General features: G+C 63.9%; 1 protein-coding gene across 2 annotated transcripts in view; it reads left to right on the top strand.

Moving 5' to 3' along the window:
* Positions 1 to 2121, top strand: part of KIF26A (kinesin family member 26A) — a 42246-nt gene extending 40125 nt beyond the window's left edge. For both annotated transcript variants that reach the window (XM_066273350.1, XM_066273351.1), the window contains exons 13-16: positions 25 to 227; positions 331 to 351; positions 613 to 766; positions 928 to 2121. In XM_066273350.1, the coding sequence (XP_066129447.1) occupies positions 25 to 227; positions 331 to 351; positions 613 to 766; positions 928 to 1109 (560 nt within the window). In that variant the 3' untranslated portion in view covers positions 1110 to 2121. The remainder of the gene's footprint in view (positions 1 to 24; positions 228 to 330; positions 352 to 612; positions 767 to 927) is intronic.
* The last annotated feature ends 16012 nt before the right edge of the window (positions 2122 to 18133 follow it).

Below are 18133 nucleotides of genomic sequence, written 5' to 3'. Positions count from 1 at the left end.
ACCCAGCGCCCGGGTCTGTTCCAGGTCTGCAGAGGAGACGGCTGATCCCAGCCCCGCTGCCTGATGCCGCTGCCCTGGGCCGCAAGCCCAGCCTTCCTGGGCAGTGGGTGGACCTGCCCCCGCCTCTGGGCGCCTCACTGAAGGAGCCCTTCGAGATCAAGGTGTACGAGATCGATGACGTGGCCCGTCTGCAGCGGCACCGCCCGCCCCCTCGGGAGGACCTGGAGGTCAGGGGTTGGGATGGGCGGCGGGAGGCCCCGGTGTGGTCGGTGGGGTCCTGGCGGTGTGGCTGGGCAGACGTCTGACTTCCCCTTCCCGTCCTGTCCACAGCCTTGCCAGGACACAGAGAAGGTAGGAACTGGCCCTGAGCCCACAGGGACCCCAGTGCCCGCCTTGGGTGACGCATGGGTGGCCGGAGGGGTCCTGAGGCCACCTCTGTTCCCTGGAGTCACACTCAGTAGTGGGCTCCCACATGCCCAGCTAGGTTCCAGACATGGCCCTGGGTTCTCCCTCTGCCCAGCTTTGAGGTCCCACTGAGCACCTGCCCAGGCCTGGCAGGCGGAGGGAGCCCTTCCTGCTCAAGCCCACCCTGCCACCCTTCCCCACCCCCAGGGCCCGGCGGTGTGCGCTGGTGCAAAGCTGCGGCTGGCGGAGCACAGGCGGCAGAGGCTGTGGGACGTGCAGACCCAGCGCGAGCTCCTCTGCGCGGAGCTGGCCGAGACGCAGGGCCGCCTGATGGTGCAGCCCGGCCGCTGGCTGGCACAGTGTGAGTCCCCCCAGCCCGACCCCTGCAGGGAGACCCCTGCCTTGGGGGCACAGGCTTGCATCCCTGCCCTGGCTCCCCTGAGCTCTCCGTGTGCCCCAGCCCCACGCCTCCCGAGCTCCAGGCACCCCGGGCCTGACCAGCGGTCTGTGGTCCCTCCCCAGTCGAGGTGGACCCTGAGCTGGAGCCCGAGTCGGCGGAGTACCTGGCGGCCCTGGAGCGCACCACGGCCGCCCTGGAGCAGTACGTCAACCTGTGCAAGGCCCACGTCATGATGGTCACCTGCTTCGACATCAGCATCGCCACCCCGGCCACCACCTCGGGGCCGCAGGAGGTGGACGTCTGAGACCGGGCGGCCCCGGGGCCGGGGAAGAGGACGGGCGGAGAGCGCGGGAGGACAGGACGTGAGAGGGACGGGGGATGTGTGGCGGGGGTGGGGGCACGGAGCAGAGGGCCCGGTCTGGAGCGGGACCGGGCGGGAGGCGAGGGAGCACGAGGAGAGGTGCGGACGGAGGGCAAGGGCGCGTGGGACGGGGACTGTCGCCGCCCGGACAGCAACGCAAGTGCCTTTAACCTGGAAACGGACTTCTCTTCCTTTTACCTTTGGTGCTAAGGACTCGAGACACCAGCAGCCGCTGCGTGGGCCCCTCGGCCTGGGGCGGCCGTGGCCTAGGGGTGGGGCTGTGGGAGCGGCCTCGTCTGCTGGGGCCTCCTCTCTGCAGCAGGTTCATGTGGCTGCAGCCCGGGGCCCCCAGCTCCTTGCAGGGCTCAGGGTCGCTGTCCCTGCACGGCCGTTTGCTCCGGGCAGTGCCTGGGGGTCTCTGGCCCTGCGGTCTGTGCGCAGGTCCCGGGCAGATCCTGTCAGCTGGCCCTTCCTGCCCCAAGGACCTGCTCTGTTCCGGACATGGGAGGGCGGTGCCCAGGCCTGAGCCCAAGTCACATCACACGGCGTCTTCTTCCACGGCAGGAATTCTTACCAAAACCAGAAGCAAAAAAACAAACAAACAAAAAACCAGCACACATGCCTGATGGGGGTAGGGGTTGAGGGTTTTTGTAAAGGTTCCGTTGGGTTCGTATTTTTATATCATTTTGCCTATAAATGCAGTCTTTGCAGTGGGAATTTGAAGACAAGATGATCTATGTTTTTATGGTTTTTCTATGGGAGGTGTCCCTCAGGCTGGGCTCTTTCTGGGGGGACGGGGTGCCCTTGGCAGGGCCGGGGGCTGGGGGTGAGCCTACCGACGTGCGGTGTCCGGTCACGATGGGCTGTTTACTGACCACTGTGTGTTTTTCCGGGGGTGTCCGCACCTTTTGTACACATGTGTAGATAACATCTGGCCATGACTTTTATTTGTGAATAAAAGAGACTGATTGTTCGCAAGGCTCCTGATTTCCTGGGCGCCTTGCCCTCTTCCGAGGGTCCTGGGCAGCGAGGGCCTCGGAGAGGTGGGCGGACGTGGCTGGGGGTCTGGGGGCTTCCGGACAGCAGGGCACACGTCCTCGGCCCACAGACCCTGCAGCACCGAGCTGGACCAGCCTGGCAGGTCAGAGGGACCCTCCTGCAGGGCCAGGGTTCCTCTCCGTGCCCCTTCCCCAGCCACTCCTGGGCTCATGAGGCTGAGGCTGGCTCCCACCCTAGGGGAACTCGAGGTAGGGGTGGTGGGGCACCCTTGGAGACTCTTGGTTTCTTCCCATTGCCCTGACTGCCTTCTCAGCAGGCACATTGTGGGCACATCAAGGCGTAGGACCCTGGAAGGGCGAGAAGCCCTGCCCAGCACAGCTGGCCCCTGTTAGGACCCCTACCCAGCACAGCTGGCCCCTGTTAGGACCCTTACCCAGCACAGCTGGCCCCTGTTAGGACCCTTACCCAGCACAGCTGGCCCCTGTTAGGACCCTTACCCAGCACAGCTGGCCCCTGTTAGGACCCCTACCCAGCACAGCTGGCCCCTGTTAGGACCCCTACCCAGCACAGCTGGCCCCTGTTAGGACCCCTACCCAGCACAGCTGGCCCCTGTTAGGACCCCTACCCAGCACAGCTGGCCCCTGTTAGGATCCCTACCCAGCACAGCTGGCCCCTGTTAGGGCCCCTACCCAGCACAGCTGGCCTCTGTTAGGACTAGCGGGGCTCCTCCCTGGAGGACCGAGACCTTGCTCTGTGTTGACTACAGAGCTCCTGGACCCTTTGGGGGGAGACAGGGCCCACAGGGGTCACTGTCCCCAGCATCTGTCACCTGGTGTTGGTGGCCCTCTGGTCTCTGTGGAGCTCCTGTGGGACCTTGTGTCCCAGCTGCACTGCTGAGCTTCCCCCCCAAGCCCGTGTCTCTGCCCACACCCCCATCCTCTGCAGCCTGCACCTGGGCACCCTCCCTGCCCTACACGCTGGCCACAGGCCGCTCTAGCTGTGGGCCTGGCCCTGGCCACCCCAGGGCCGCCCGCACCTCATCTGGGTCTTGGTCCCTCGGCTCCAGGCACCTCAGTGCTCCTCCCCACCCCCAGCCCTGGGCCTGGGACTCACCCCCAGGTGGTGAGTGTGGGGACCCCCCTTGGTGGCCCTGGAACATCACAGCTTGTGTGGTCTAGCCTGTCTCCCACCTCAGCGGGGCACTCGGGTGGGGCGGGGCTGAGTCATCACTGCAGCCCCACATGGGGTGCAGGGCTGGGCCCCCGCAGTGGCTCGGGCTAGGTGATGGGAGGAAGGAGGAAGGAACAATGAGGGGTCTCAAAGAGGCCCCACTGGGGCAGAAGCAGGGCTGAGACCCACAGTGCTCCACAGCTTGCAAAGGGCCTTTTCGGACCCTCCTTGCTGGCCTGGGCCTGAAAGAGGCCTGGTCCTCTGTGTGGCCACGTGGCCTCGTGGGCGAGGCCGCGGAGCCATCTGTGCCAAGCCCTCTGCCCCCTCACGCTGCTGCCGACGGCACCGGGTCCCCGGCCTGGGGGCTGGGTCACAGGTCCGCGGGGAGGCACTGGGGAGCCGGACCCCTCCCCCCACCCTCTCCCGCCCCTCTGTTCTGAGGTCCGACATGGTTCCCCGGCAGATGCAGCTCATCCCTGCTTCTCTGCCATTGGAGTTTGGGGGTTGGGGGAGGGTGAGTGGGGGTGATGGGACTTGGGGTGCGAGGGGGACCTGCTATCTGAGGGGACCAGCTGGGAAACCCACCTTCTCCAGCTGCCCATGACCCAGTATCTGACCTTGCCTGGCCTAGGGATACCCCTCCATCCTGAGGGACCAGGGGGTGCTAGGGGAAGGCAGGGGTCTTGCAAGAGTTAGTGGCAGCCCGCCAGTGAGCCTGGCTCCCCTGTGAGGTCTGCACGTCAGCTCCCGGCATGCCCAGTGGAGTCTCACCTGGGCTGTGTGGTGGACAGGGTGCTGCATGGGGCTTGCTGGGCGAGGCCCTGCCTCCTGCTCAGAACACTTCTGCTCCCTTCTGGCCCCTGTGTCAATCACTGGAAAGGCCCAGAGCCTGCATCTTGCTGAAGGGGGATGCCTCCTGTCCTTGGTGGTCACCAGACAGCCCACCCCAGCACTGTCCTTCCTGGCTGCGGACCCCTCTGGAGCAGACCCTGCCCGATCTTCAGAACTGCCCAGTGGAGTTCCCTTCCCGTGGTCTGGGGCAGGCCGAGGAGGGCGACACCTTTCTTGTAGGGAGCCCCTGTTCCAGGGCCAGCCTGGAGCCTGGCTGCCTTTCATCTGGGGCATCAAAGCCCTCGGCCCTCTCATTACAGCCTGGGAGCCGGCGGGGAGCAGCTTCAAGGACCAGATGCCCATTTTATGGATGGGCAAGGTGCCGGCAGCCGGCTGGTGGCCAAAGCCCAGGCAGTCCCGTGCAGAAGCCTCGGCACGGGTCTGTGGGCTCCTGGTAGCGAATGTTTGGGGAACCTGAGACCCAAAGAGGCCACCCTGGTGTCTCTTCTCCTTGGAGGAGGGACAGTGTCAGAACTCACGGGGCTCCCGGTGCAGGGCCGGGATCAGCCAAGCCCCCGGGGGAGCGGGTAGGAAGAGGCCGGGGCGCCTGCCCGGGTCGCGCGGGGACAAGGACATGGGCTGGCTCGGGCGCTGTCTCTCACGGCCGCCTGCTCACCAGGCGAGGTGCCCACCTGACTCACTCAGCGCGTCCAGGCCTGCTCTGCCGCTCTGTCCACCCCAGCCCTGGGCACTGGCAGGCCACTTGGGGAGGCAGGGCCAGGTGGGGGTCCGGCTGGGCTGGGTGACCAGGGGTAGGGCCCAGTCGGTGGGTGGCTAGGAACAGGCTGGAGCCAGGGTGGTGGTGGACAGGAGCTGAGTGCCTGTCTTGCAGTCCGGAGCTGCCCCACCCGCCTGGCTCCCAGGGGCCCACCTCTCCCTGGGTCCAGAGTCACGGCTCCTCCTTCCTGGGCCCCATCTGGGGGAAGGGGCGTGGTGACCACTGTCCTGGCCTATCAGGGGCCAGGGGAACAATGGCATGGAGCTCTCCGTGGGTGGGTTTGGCTCTGAGCCTCCTCTTGTGGTCACGGTCACACAGGTGGCGAAAGTGACCCGCAGCAGTGGCTGTGGAGAGGGTGATGGAGACGGGGGTGGCTGTGACCCTGGGGACAGGGGCACAGGGACGGGTGAGCCTGGCAGACAGCCTGATGTCCCCTCTTCACGCGTCCTGCTGGCCTGTGGCCCGTGACCCTGGGGACAGGGACACAGGGACGGGTGAGGCTGGCAGACAGCCTGATGTCCCCTCTTCACGCGTCCTGCTGGCCTGTGGTCCTGCTCCGCCCGGGTGTCTGTTTCCTGGGCTCTGTTCCCCGGGGGAATCAGATGCGGGGCCTTGTCCTCTCCTGTCCCCGTGCTCCTGGGGACATGAGGGTGAGGTCACAGCAGACCCTCTGTGGGGCTCCCACCAGGCCTGAGCCCTGCGGGTAGGTGTCAGGGAAGGGGGTGGCCGGGGGAGCCTGAGGTGATGGGTCCGGGATCAACAGCAGGGCTCAGCACCAGTGACCCCTGCCCTCTGGGCCGGGCTTTCCTGAGGGACTGTGGAGTGCAGTGGGCCTCAGTTTCCTTCTCTGTCCATGCTGTTGTGTTCACGGCTGGGCATCTGTCCCACCTGTCTCCCTCCTGTGCTCACCCTTGGCCAGCGGCTGGGTACCTGGAGTCATCTAAAAGGGCACAGGGTCCCCAGCTTTGTGGCCCCAGGGGAGTCTGAGCCCCCTCCCCCGCCTCGTCAGACATCCCCGCAGCCCTGGGTTGGGGCAGGGCTCTCTCAGGGGACAGCGGACCCATCCTGCCGGACCCCAACTGGGGGCCTAGGAGCCCTGGGGGGGGGGGGCTGGGGCTTGGCCCTGGAGTCTGCTCCCAGCAAACAGGAAGCTGGAAGGGTGATTTCTCCCTCCTGACATTGTGTTTACCAAGGCGAACTCCAGGCCCCACTTCCACACAGGAAACCTGGGAGGCTGGGAGGGGGCAGGGAGGAGTTCCCAGGCTGGCCAAGAAGCCGCTTCCTGTGGGTCAGGCCAGCCAAGGGGGGCCGGAGCAGGGGGTGGGTAGGGGCAGCCAAGAGCCCAGAGGGCCCCCAAGCTCAGGACTGGGCTGTCCTAGAAGTCCTTGTGTCCCTATCCCATGTTGTGCCTGGGGACACTGAAGCCCAGGCCTGGGGACTATCTTCCCACCAGACAGGACAGGGTCCCCCCGGAGTCCAGTGTGGTCTGGTACAGGGGTGCAGGGAGAAAGCACAGAGTCATTTGAGGTCAGGTGGAGAGGACCTTCTGGGAAGGGTGGGAGCTGAGGGTGAGGCGAGCTGGGAACCGGCTGGGGGCAGCCCGAGGGTCCCCCTGAAATGCCCTTCTGATGAGGCCACTCCTCCCGGGATAAAACCCAACAGACACCCTCCTCAGTCTAGAATCTAGACAAAAGCCAGCTCTCAGCCCAGCCCTGGAGGTCCTCAGGCCTCTGTCTTCCTTCCCTCCCCCTCTTCTCCTTCCCCTCCTTCCCTCTCCCTCCCCTTCTGAAATGCCCTCCCCCCAGAGAGAAGCAGAATTTCTTTGGCTCCCACCACCCAGCTGCACCCTTTTGCTGGCCTGTAGCTCAGAGCCATCCTTGAAAGACAAACCGCCTTTAGATGGACAGAGAGCTTGTGGAGAGAGTGCAGAGCGTTCCCGGGTCCTCACAGCCCGCGGCCCTCACAGGGCAGCTCGGGTGAGTGTGGGCAGGGGGCACCTTCCTCACAGGTCACAGGTCACAGGTCAGAGCGAGCGAGCGAGCCAGCGTCCGCACGTTGTTATCGGCCAAAGCCTCTGCTTGACTCAGGTTCCCCCTGGTGTCCTTTTCCTGGCCCAGGCTCTCACCCGGGCCCCGCATGGAGGGGGCCCCTACTCGGGAGGGAGGCCTGCTCCCCTCTCCCGTGTGACTGCGTCACTGCTGTCACCAGCGGCGTGGCCTCAGGGCGGCTGTCCCAAGGGGGTGGAGGGGGGGTTATAATCCAGTGCTACTGATTTTGTTACAATAATTGGTCCAGCGTTGGCCACTGGAAAGCGCTTGCACTTGGCCAGAGTCATTTTAAGCCCATGGTTGCCCGGAGCCCCCTCCTCCTCGAGCCCTGCCAGGGTGGCCCTGTCTGGGATGGGCGTGCTGCCGCCCTTCCGTGGCAGACGCCGGCCCCGCCGGCCCGGCCCGGCCTTTCTGCCACATCAGTGGCCTTGCCCTGTCCTCTCTGGGCTCCCACCTGGTGCCCCGCGCCCCTGGGCCTGGGCCTCCAGCACTGGGGGGTGCGGGCTCAGAGTGACAGTGGACGAGGCCTCTCCTGGGGGCTCCGTACGGGAGCAGAGCCTCCTCCGGAGCAGGGCTCGCGCCCGGGAGGCCGCCCAGGGCCCGCGGGCAGGGGACCCCTCCCCATCTCTGGGTAGCCCTGGAGACTGGGAGAGAGACTGGAGTGGTCAGGGGGCCCTTGGGGGCTGCCCAAGGCTGGGTGGGTCTCTTCTGCAGTCACAGGACTCAGTGGCAGCCCGTGAGGGGTGGGTGTGCGGGAGGAGGCCTGTCGGCCCCCCGCAAGCAGAGGGCTGTGGCCACAGTGCTGATGATGTCACAGTAATTGCCGAGGTGACCCGGCCCAGCCCCCGGGCTGAAGAAGGGGCAGACAGGGATGTTGCTGAGAACCCACAGGGCGGGTCCGGGATGAGGTCACTCCATACCTGCCTTCACACTGTCATCACTTGGGGAACGTTGGGTCAGCTGGGACATGTCACTGCCCCTAGGGAGCCAGGCCTCCCTCCTGCTTTCTTTCTGTCGGCCCTCAGCCCTCCGTCCTGCTCCGCCAGCCTTCCAGCCCCCTCCAGTGACAGCTGTCTGCCCCCACCCCTGTCCAGCAGGGAGGTGCCGCTCCTAGCGTCTGCTTTGTCCAGCCATTTGGGAAAACATGGTCCAGGCAGTGACACACCTGCCCCTGCAGCACGCCCACCACCACCACCACCACCACCCAGGGAGCCCTGCAGGGACCAGGGACCCTGGGGTACGTGCAGCCTGTACCCCGGAGCAGCCACTGCACTGGGGGTCCTGAGAGGCCCTCGTCCTGCACCTCGATGTCCCCTTTTGTAGAAGCAGGTGCGGCCGGGCCATGTCTGAGTGGGTCCCAGACGTCGGACACAGGTCTTTCTGGCCTGGAATAAATCTCTCCGGTTCCCCTGACCACGCAGATGGCGGGCCGTATTTCTCGCAGCTGCCCCAGCCATCTGGGAGACAGAAAGCTGCCCCACCAGGCGGAGAGGTGACACTGGCACTAAATCCAGCCCCTGGCACTGATGGGTGGGCCTGCCTGAGCTGGCTTGGACGCGCTGGCATCTTTATGAGGCGGGATGAGCCTCGGCTGGGAACCTGGGAGGGGATGGGGGTGATGTATGGCTGGGCCGCCCACCCGCCCATGCAGCAGTCATGCCTGGGTCCCCTGAGCGCCCCCCACCCTGCCTGCCCATCCTCCACTCATGCCCGGGGCTCCCGAGCACCCCACCTGCCCGTCCACTGCTCTCACTGTGACCCAGGCCCCTGACTCAGGGGACCAGGCTTCTGCTGCCCCAGGAGCCTTGACATTTAGCTTCAGGAAGGGGTTTTCATGGGACACAGTCGTCAGTGGGGACATCCTGAGCCCCTGTGTCCAGCCCTTGGCTGGGCTGAGCCAATGGGGACAGATGAGGGAGACAGGTGTCACGGGAGGTGACACCTGTCAGCTATGGCAGGAGGGATCCGGGGTCCTAGCCCTGAAGGTGCACACATCACACTGTGCTTCTGAGAGTAGCCACAGCAGAAACCTGGGCACTGGCCCTGAAGGGCCTGGGTTCGAATCCCTGCTCTGGCCCTGGGGTCTCCAGCTCCGATCCGGGGCACACGGGGTGCCGAGGGTCTGAGGGCTGTGCGTTCAACTCTTCAGCACGTTGTGAGTGTGTGTCGTGTGTTTAGCGAGCACCAGTTCTGTGCTAACACCAGGGCTGCCTCGGCACCCCGCCTGAGGCTAGGGTGCGGGGAGCCGCTCCGTGTGACTGTAGTCCCTCGGGAACCGGCTGCTTCCTTCCCGGAGGCAAAGGTCCTGGCTCCACTTTCTGGTGGCCCATCGTTGGCCATTTGGTGTGCACAGCAGTGGGCACAATTCTAACAAGGTGCCACCAGGCAGTTGCTCATACAGGGATGGGTGGGAGCCGAGGGGGAGGGGAGAGGCCGGATGGGGCAGGTGGCTAGAGGCAGGGCTTGGGGGGGGGTCCAGGGCAGCCTCTTACGAGGGTCCCGGGGGTGACCCGAAGGGTCAGGCAGTGCAGCCCACGCAGCTGAGAAGAGGTCGCCCTGGGGAGGGAGACGGACCCACCTGGGGTCCTCTCAGATGAGGGTTGCCTGGGGTGCACGCTTGGTATTTGTGTCTCAGCTGTCACTGTGCGGACTGCTGTGTGCTGGCCCTTGGAGAGAAAACACCTAGACCTCCAACAGAAGAAAGGAGCAGGAGTCCGGGAGGCAGAGAGAGTGGAGGACTGTTTGGGACCAGCCATGTACCCCACCTGGCCTGGGCGGGGTCCCTGTGTGAGCTGGGACCCTTCCGCACAGTTTATTGTTCCTTACCAACACCACGGTGGCCCTGAGCACCCCCAGTCATTTTCCCGTGGGGGGCTGCAGGGTGAGGAGAGCCAGGCAGTCCTGGGCACAGCCCCGGGGGCGCCCAGGCCCTGACAGGGTCCCCGGCAGCGGGGGCTGGGAACCTGGCATGGCTCTGAGCCCTCAGGGTCCCGGCTCAGCCAGTCTGTGGCGGGGGCTCAGAAGCATGGGGTCAGGACAAGGAAGTGGCCGGCTGGCCAAGCAGCAGGTAATGCATCCCAGGGTTCACTTACTTCGCATTATGCTTATCTGGTGGCGAGATTTAGTCCTGGGGGAAACACGTGTCAGGCCATGTAATTTGTTAATAAGCTGCTGAGGAGAATAGACCTTGGCAGGAAGCACGCCTGCCCCAGAGGCCAGACTATTACATGCACACACACGCATGCACGCATGCACACACATGCACACATGCACAAGTACACATACTCACATGCACACACCCTGACACACACATGCAACACTCGCACACACACTCACATGCACAAACACATGCACACACATGCACACATGCATAAGTACACATACTCACATGCACACACACTGACACACACACACATGCAACACTCGCACACACACTCACATGCACGCACACATGCACACATACACTTACACATGGATGTGCACACACACACACGCACGTGCATTCACATGCACAGATGCACATGAACACACGCACATTCACTCACATGATCCCTGGGCTCTTTGTCCTCAGAGCAGCTCAGCATCTGCAGCTGGGCCAGTCAGAGCACCTGGGCCCTGGGGGCAGGGAGCGGCCAGTGTGGGGCCTGAGCTGAGGGAGGGGTGGGGCCAGGAAGGCTGCGAGTGGGAGCTGGAGGGCTGTATGCAGGGGGAGGGCAAGGGCTGTGCTCTGAGTGGGTGGGGTTCCCACTCCTGGGGGTGCATGGGATGTGGTCCCACTGTGTGCTGTGGGAGGTGGAGTGGGGGGGGAGAGAGCTCTACTCCGTCACCTCCTGTTCAGGAAGTCCCCTGAGCCCCAGCCTGGCCTGGCCCTCTGCCCCACCGTCCTGCTTGGCCCTTGGGGCCTCCCTGGTTCGGATCCCAGAGGGTTTCCCCGAGAGCCGGGGCCCAGCGGTGCTGGGATGCCCTCCTGTCCTGTGAGTCGGGTCCGGAGGGGCTGGCAGCTCACCCAGGTGGAAGTCCCCCTGGCTGTGAGTGCCAATGCATGGGGTGTGAAGACAGGGGCTGGGGCGGGGCAATTAGACTTGCAAATGGACCCCCCAGCCTGCTGGCAGGGACATCACCCAGTGCAAGGCTGCAGGGTGGCCCAGCCTTCCTCCCCGCTCTCCGAGGTGGCTGACAGGTGTGCTCTCTCCACGGCGGGTGAGGGTGGCCACAGCTGCCTCCTCCTGGAAGCGGGCCCTCCTCTCTCTTCTTCTTTCCAGAAGCTCCTCAGCACCCCTGGGGGGTCTTTGGTCTGTCCTTATGGTGGCCCTCCTCCCCCCACACTCTCCCTTGGGGACCGCCACCCACCGGTGGCTTCACATCCCCTCTAAACACGGGGGTCCCCAAGCTATAGGTCTGTGATTCCACCAGCAACCCCCACCTAGCCTGTGGACTCCGTAGACCTGTGGGATCAAAATCATGCCCCTCACTTCCCTGAAAACCTGCTCTCACTCTTTGTGCCGCCCCCACCCTGACATCTCCCCATCCCAGAACCGGGGTGTGACGTGGGCTCCCCCCACATCATGCCTCCGTCCCAACCCCAGAGTCCCGACCGCCAGGCTCTCGGGCTTCTCTGTCCTGGGGGGGCCAAGTTGTGAAAGGGGGGGGTGTCTGCCAGCGACCCTCAGGCCAGAGGGTCCCCTGTGCTCACAACTCAGAGATCACTTAAGGAGTACTGTTTCCCACGAGCCCCAGCCGCCTCTCTTCAGCTTGCTTTGGGTCACTGCTGTTTGCTGAGTTCCTTCCCGACGGGACCAGCATGAGCCTGGAGTGGACTTTGTGGTCCCGGGTCTCTCCGTGGCCCACCCTGCGTGGCGTGGACCCCCGCCCCCACCAGACAGGACTGGTCCAGAGAGGACAAGCTTAGCATCCAACCTGGGGAGCCTGGGGGGGGGCTGGGGAGGCGTGAGGCAGGACTGCCCGCCGGCCGTGTTGGGGGGACCTGCTCAGTCCGAGGCACTGTCACTGGGCCAAGGGGCGCAGGGCAGGCAGCGCCGGATGGAAGCTCTGGGCTGAGACTGGATCTGGGCCACGAGGTGGGGGAGGTGCTGGGAGCCCTGTCTTCTGGCCAGCGAGAGGGCCGGCAGCCCCGGTTCCAGGCTTCAGCGAGTCCGTTGTCCAGCACGTCCGTCCCGGAAACACCGTAGCACATCATCCTGTCCCTCTCGCCGCTGAGGTAGGAGACGCTAAGGAGAAAGCCAGCCCGGCTGCTGGAAGAGGAGGAGGAGGAGGAGAGGAGGAGGAGGAGGGGAGGAGGGGAGGGGAGGGGGAGGGGGAGGGGAGGAAGGGGAGGGGGGGGAGGGGGAGGAGGAGGAAGGAGGGGGGGGGGAGGGGGGAGGAGAGGAGGGGAAGGGGAGAGGAGAGGAGAAGGAGGGGGAGGGAGGAGGAGGAGGAGGAGGAGGAGGCTTCTGTTGAGTGAATGACATTCACACGAGCATGTGTGAGACACTGTCCAGCTGTGGCGTGGGCCATGCCCGGACTTGGTGACGGTGAGTTTCCTGGGAAAGGCCCACGTGTGGGGCTCAGGCTCATTCGTCCAGTCGTGGGAATGGCAGCCGTGGGGCGGGCGTGGCTGGAGACTCGAGGGGGCGAGGCATGGGCAGTCCGCTGTGCGGGCGACCAGGGCTGGGCAGAGTGGCAGGGCAGAGCGCCGGGGGTGTGCTGGCGTGAGTTGTGCGAACGCATCCTCTGTAGCCGTGAGGGTCACCGCACACCGCCTGTGCATAGATGTGTTTTCTCTGAGCTGCTGTTGACTTCTACACAGCACACCTGTGGGCCGGCTGAGGCAGAGGGATGGGGGTGGGGGGAGGGCGGGTCTCAATCAGGACAGAGCTTGCCAAGGAGAGGGGCCAAGATGCAGAGGGGTGGCTTTGGTCCTGGCTGGGGGGGCGGGGGGCAGGGCCTGAACTGATCAGCGGTGGCACTCTTCTCGTCCAGCGGCTTACCTTTCCTTTATGAAACGGGGGTGCTCGCTTCATCCAGTTTCCCTTCAGGCCACTTCTGTCCACCTCTTGTCCTTTGGCATGACAGGCAGTGGCTGTCAGTCCCCTTGATTAGCTGCCGCCCCCAGCCCACCTCTGCCTGTCTGTGATAACGGGCCCCCACCGGGCACCCTGTTATGAGCGGGGTGTCTGGTGTGAGAGCGTTGGAGCCTTGGTGAAACTGGAACGTGGTTGCCGATCAGGGCGGGGAGTCGATCAGGGCGGGGAGTCGATCAGGGCGGGGAGTCGATCAGGGCGGGGATTCGGGCAGTGCTCCTCGTGGGCATAAACGCTGACCACTCTGGGTCTGGGGATCAGAGCAGGCCTCTGCTTGCCTGGGGCCGGAGACCCGGAGGGCGAGAAGGGTGGGCGAGGGCTCACTGCCCGTGGCCCCAGGAGTTTGTTACACCAAGAGGAACTTGAGTGCAGATGGACAGAGAGGCAGGGCTGGGCCGGGCCGGCCGAGAGACCCGCGGTCTTGTCGGGAGCTCATGGTCCCACCGGGTGGCTGGGCCGAGGGTGCTGGCCCCGAGGTCTCGTCCAGCTTTGCCTCCACGATGCTGGGAGAAACAGCGGGGTCAGAACCTTGTGGGCCCTTCTGTTGTTTTAATGCAGTGAGCGAGGGTGGGATTGCTCTTCCAGTGACCACTTTCCGCCTGTTCCCTCATTCGTCCATTCACTGGAACCAGCACAGTTGTGGTCCTTGTCCTCCTGGGCTGCGTCCCCTGTATCCCCACCTGTCCACCCTCCTTTCCTCTCATTCTGTCCACCATCCAGTGATACCCCACCTGTCTCTCTATGGTTTCTGAGCTCCTTCACACCCAGCTGTGTGTCCAGCTATCTGTTGCCTATTTTCCTTATCCCTACCTGTCTATTCAGCTATTGGTTCTCTCATGCACCAACACTTCCACCCACCCATCCACCCACCCACCCACCCACCCATCCACCCACCCATCCATCATGCATCCATCTATTTTCCACCCAACCTCCTATCCATCCTTCATCCACCTGCTGACTCACACATCCGTCCATCCATCCATCTATCCATCCATCCACCCACCCCATCCATCTACCCACCCACTCATCCATCTATAACACCCAACCATCCACCCACCCATTAATCCACCCACCCATCCTTCCATCCGCCCATTCACCCTCTTATCCAAGGGCAGGCAGAGCTGCTTGGTGCTGGACTCTGGGCTGGGGTTAGGGCACAGAAAAGAGGCAGACATGGTCCCCGCCCTTGGAGACCCCTGTGCCTGCAGGAGAGGCATCTGTGGGAAGTATGCTTGCAGGGTCTGTGTGGACTGGAAGGGGTTCAGGCCACTTGGGTCTTCATGGAGCCCGGGCTGGGCTCCGACCAAGCTGCCCGCACTGCATGGGAGAAGCCGTGATGGATGTGGCTCCCAGCGGGGCAGTAACTGTGGTTTCTGCATTTCAGAGTGGGGAGGGGGTCCTGGCCCACAGCCCACCTCCCTGCCACTCAGCCCAGGGACACTGAGGATCTGGAGAGACCCTTAGAAATAGGGAGTTAGGCCAGAGACAGGAGAACCATACCCAAAGTCACTCAGTGAGCCAGGTCCTTGGTACCACCCTCTGCCTCTAAGGCCAATAGCTGGCTGCCACTTAAATTCAGAACAGATGTCCCTGGTCCCCAAAGGGGCCTGAAGTGGTAGCCGCGCCCTGGGCTCCCTGCCAGGCCCCTAGGGGCCTGGTATTGGGTCTGCCTTACCCTGCATAGAGGCCAGACTCTAGAAGTGGCCGGGTTGTCTGAAGGGGGAAATCAGTGTGAGCAGCCCTGGCCTGGCTCTGCCACCTGCTGTGTGACCTTAGGCAAGTCCCTCGACCTCTCTGAGCTCCAGTTTTCTCTCTATCAAGTGGGACTGGCGATCCGGAGTCCATGTGCACAGCCCTGGGTTCCCTGGAGCGCACCCTGTGTGTGTGTTGGGGGCCACAGTGGGGCCACAGGAGGCTCAGGGCGGCTCTGGAGTCGAGCTGCCGGAAGCTTGGGCACTGAGGCTCAGGAGCTGCCCGGGGGCTTTGGGAGCTGTCTCCTCCCCCACCCAGACCTCCAGGATTGGAGCCAGACATTTTCTTTACAGGCAGAGCGGGCTGTGGGTGTCCACACACAGGTCTGGGGACACGGATGGGGCCAGGGTCTGGGTTGAACATGTCACATCAAGGAGCCCTTCCAGTAAGAGGAAAACAGAACCTTCGGCAGAACCAGTGACCCTGAGTCCCCCCTGGCAGGACCCAGAGCTGCGGAGACCTCCGCTCTGCTTCCCGTGAGGACACTGCTGTCTCTCCCAGCGGCCACGTGCTCAGGGCCCCACGGCCAGCAGGTGGCTGAGCCTTCGCTGTCTCCCTGAGGCACTGGTCCTGGGTGTCAGGGGTCCCGGCTGGTCAGGGGGGCATGGCCTGACCACAGGCTGAGCTGGCTGGGGCCCAGGGAGCCTGGCCTGGCCCTGGCTTTGGGACCCCCCACCCCGAGGCAGAGCCTTGAGGAAAGGGGCAGGAGCTCGGTACCATCTGTCTCTGGGGTGATTTGTTGGGAAGCCGCCGTGGAACTGGTCTTGAATCATGTCCGGGGTGTCACACATGTGTCTCGAACAGACTTGTTCCTAAATTATCTTTTATGATCACCAGCGACTCTGCCGGTGGGTGGGCTGCGGGAGCACCCATCCCCAAACCCGGCTGTTGTGCGCGGTGGCAGACACGGCATTAATTATTGACGCGCTGCCCACCCCCCCTTCGCCACCTCCAGTGAAAATTCATGGTCCGGCCACTCGGCAAATATTGATTCTGACCCAAGTTGATGTTTCCCCCTTTAACGTTATTATAATGAGGGATAAAAATCAAATTGCCTTCGCCGAAACTCAATCATTCTTCCGCTCCGTTCCTCATCGATCTTTCTTTCCCCAGGTTTTACCATAAATTATTCTATTCAATTAAGTAAACTCACACATAATGGCATTTTGCAAACTGAATAATTTATTGACTGTGTTTGGCACAAGGCTGGTTTGGGGCGGGCTGGGGAGTGGGGGTGGGGTGGGTGGCATTTGTCCTCCGCTCTTGGAGGCTGATCTGGGCAGGGTCTTGGGCGGGCAGCCTCTGGCTCCGCCTCCCCAAGGGGCTCCTGGGCAGCGGGCAGCGGGCAGGGGGCGGACGTGGAGCAGGGAGAGAGAGTGAGGGCCGACCCTGGGTGGGTTTCAGGAGGAGAGAGAGGGAGCTGGCAGTTCAGGCCCAGGGCATTGAGAGGTGTCACCCTGTGTGCCCCGGCCTCTGCCTCCGCCTGGCTTCTCAGCACCCAGGGTCTGCGTTAGTGTGCTCGGGCTGCCGTCACGCTGCCCAGAGTGGCCTGCTTGGACAGCAGACGTTCCCTCAATGTTCCGGAGGCTGGACGTCCAAGATCAGGGTGTTGACGGGCTGGGTGTCCCCTGAGGCCTTCTCTTCCATGGCCTGTAGATGGGCTGCCTTCCCGCTGCGTCCTCGAATGGCCTCCACTCTGCGCCTGACTTGGGACTTGGCGTCCCTGTGTCCCAGTCTCCTCTTCTCTTAAGGCTACGTACCCCCGGGACCGGGTGCCCAGCCTTCTCCACCCCAGGGCTGCTTCCCCCTGTTCCTGTCCCTGAGAGGGTAATAAGGTTCTCCAAGGCCAGGGGAGGGCGTGGAAGGGCCCCGAGATGCAGAAGGTGCTGGTGGGCATGGAGGAGGGGTGTGGTAGAGAGGGCAGCACCCCTAGGTGGTTGGTGGGTGGAGGGGAGGCAGGCGCTGGAGCTGGCTGGGGGTGCACAGGGTGGCTGAGTGGAGCCTCAGCCCTTCTGGGAGGCTTCCCCTGACCCCCTTTCCACCCAGAGAGTGCAGCCCCCACGGCACTGACCCCGGGGCCGGGAGGGTCTTTGTTCTGACACTGCTGTTTCCTCCTCAGCCTGGGGCTGAGCCAAGGGGCAGGCTGGCCCGGGGGTGGGGGATGTGCAGGTGGGTGGCCCTTTTGGGCACGTGCAGTGTGTGGCTGGGTGTGCGTGTGGCCTTCCTCTCACCCACCAGGGACACAGAGGGGTCCCACACTGTCCCTTGTGTTGTCTGCCTACTGCTGGGAGAGAGGCCTGGCGGCCTCCGGCCCTGGGCTGGCCATGGAGCCGCTGTCACAGGCTCGGGGGCCTCCTGCCTCTGCTGCGCAGGGAGTGAGGCCCGGGCCGGATCCCGTCCTTTGTTTCTGGGCTGGGCGGTTTAGGTGCTGCTCACGCACGGAATGATGGCCCCGATGCCCCTTGTGTAAGGTCACGGGAGAGGGGGCCCCACCCTCCCAGTCCTGGGTCTTGGGGTGCACGGACCACAGGGGGTTCCGGGTGTCCGGGGACATGGACAGTCTGCTGTCTTTTCTGTATTGGTTGGATTTTCCACAAGGACCTTGAACTGTATTGAAGTGTAAAGAGATGCATCTAAATATTTGATTTTTAAAATCAGGCTTGTTTCTCATGCCCAATAACACTGCTCCATAGCCAGGGCCCTGGCGGGGGCAGCCTGACCACTCAGTCCCCCGGACTGGCACCCAGAGCCTCGTGTAAACCCACTGCCAGCAAAGGTCACTCTCTGGCTCCTGACCTGAAGCAGCAGGTGGGCAGGCGGATGGAGAAGGGCCCTGTCCACAGCAGGGTGGTGGCGCGGCCGGAAGGGACAGCTGTCAGGAACTGAGATGCCTGGTACATCTGCTGACCAGCGGGGGGCCCCTCTGGATCCCAGCCCCCGGCTGACGCTCGGGGTCAACGCAGGGACATCCTGCAAAGGAAGGTGTGTCTGTGGCTGTGGCTCTGTGTAAGCAGAGCTTGGGGCCCGGTTATAAAGCTTTTATTTCCCCTTGGACACTCAGCGCCCAGGCTGAGCCCCGGCACCCAACTGGACGGCGTCTCAGTGACCGTGTGGCAGCACTGACTCCTTCCTTGTGAACTCGGTCACCACACGAACAGCGGCCCGCATGGCAGGGGGAGGGCGGGGGCTCAGTGCAGGCCAGGCTCATCCTTCACAAGAGTGAAGATGTCCTGTGTCCCCAGTGCAGGCAGAGGTGGCCCAGGGATGAGGTTTGGGTGGCCCAGTGGTGGCCCGCCAAGGGGTGGGGAC

The sequence above is a fragment of the Saccopteryx bilineata genome, chromosome 4 (genome assembly GCF_036850765.1).
Source record: "Saccopteryx bilineata isolate mSacBil1 chromosome 4, mSacBil1_pri_phased_curated, whole genome shotgun sequence".
Taxonomy (NCBI): domain Eukaryota; kingdom Metazoa; phylum Chordata; class Mammalia; order Chiroptera; family Emballonuridae; genus Saccopteryx; species Saccopteryx bilineata.
The sequence above is the reverse complement of the archived record's forward strand: the minus strand, read 5'-3'. Positions and strand labels throughout refer to the sequence as shown.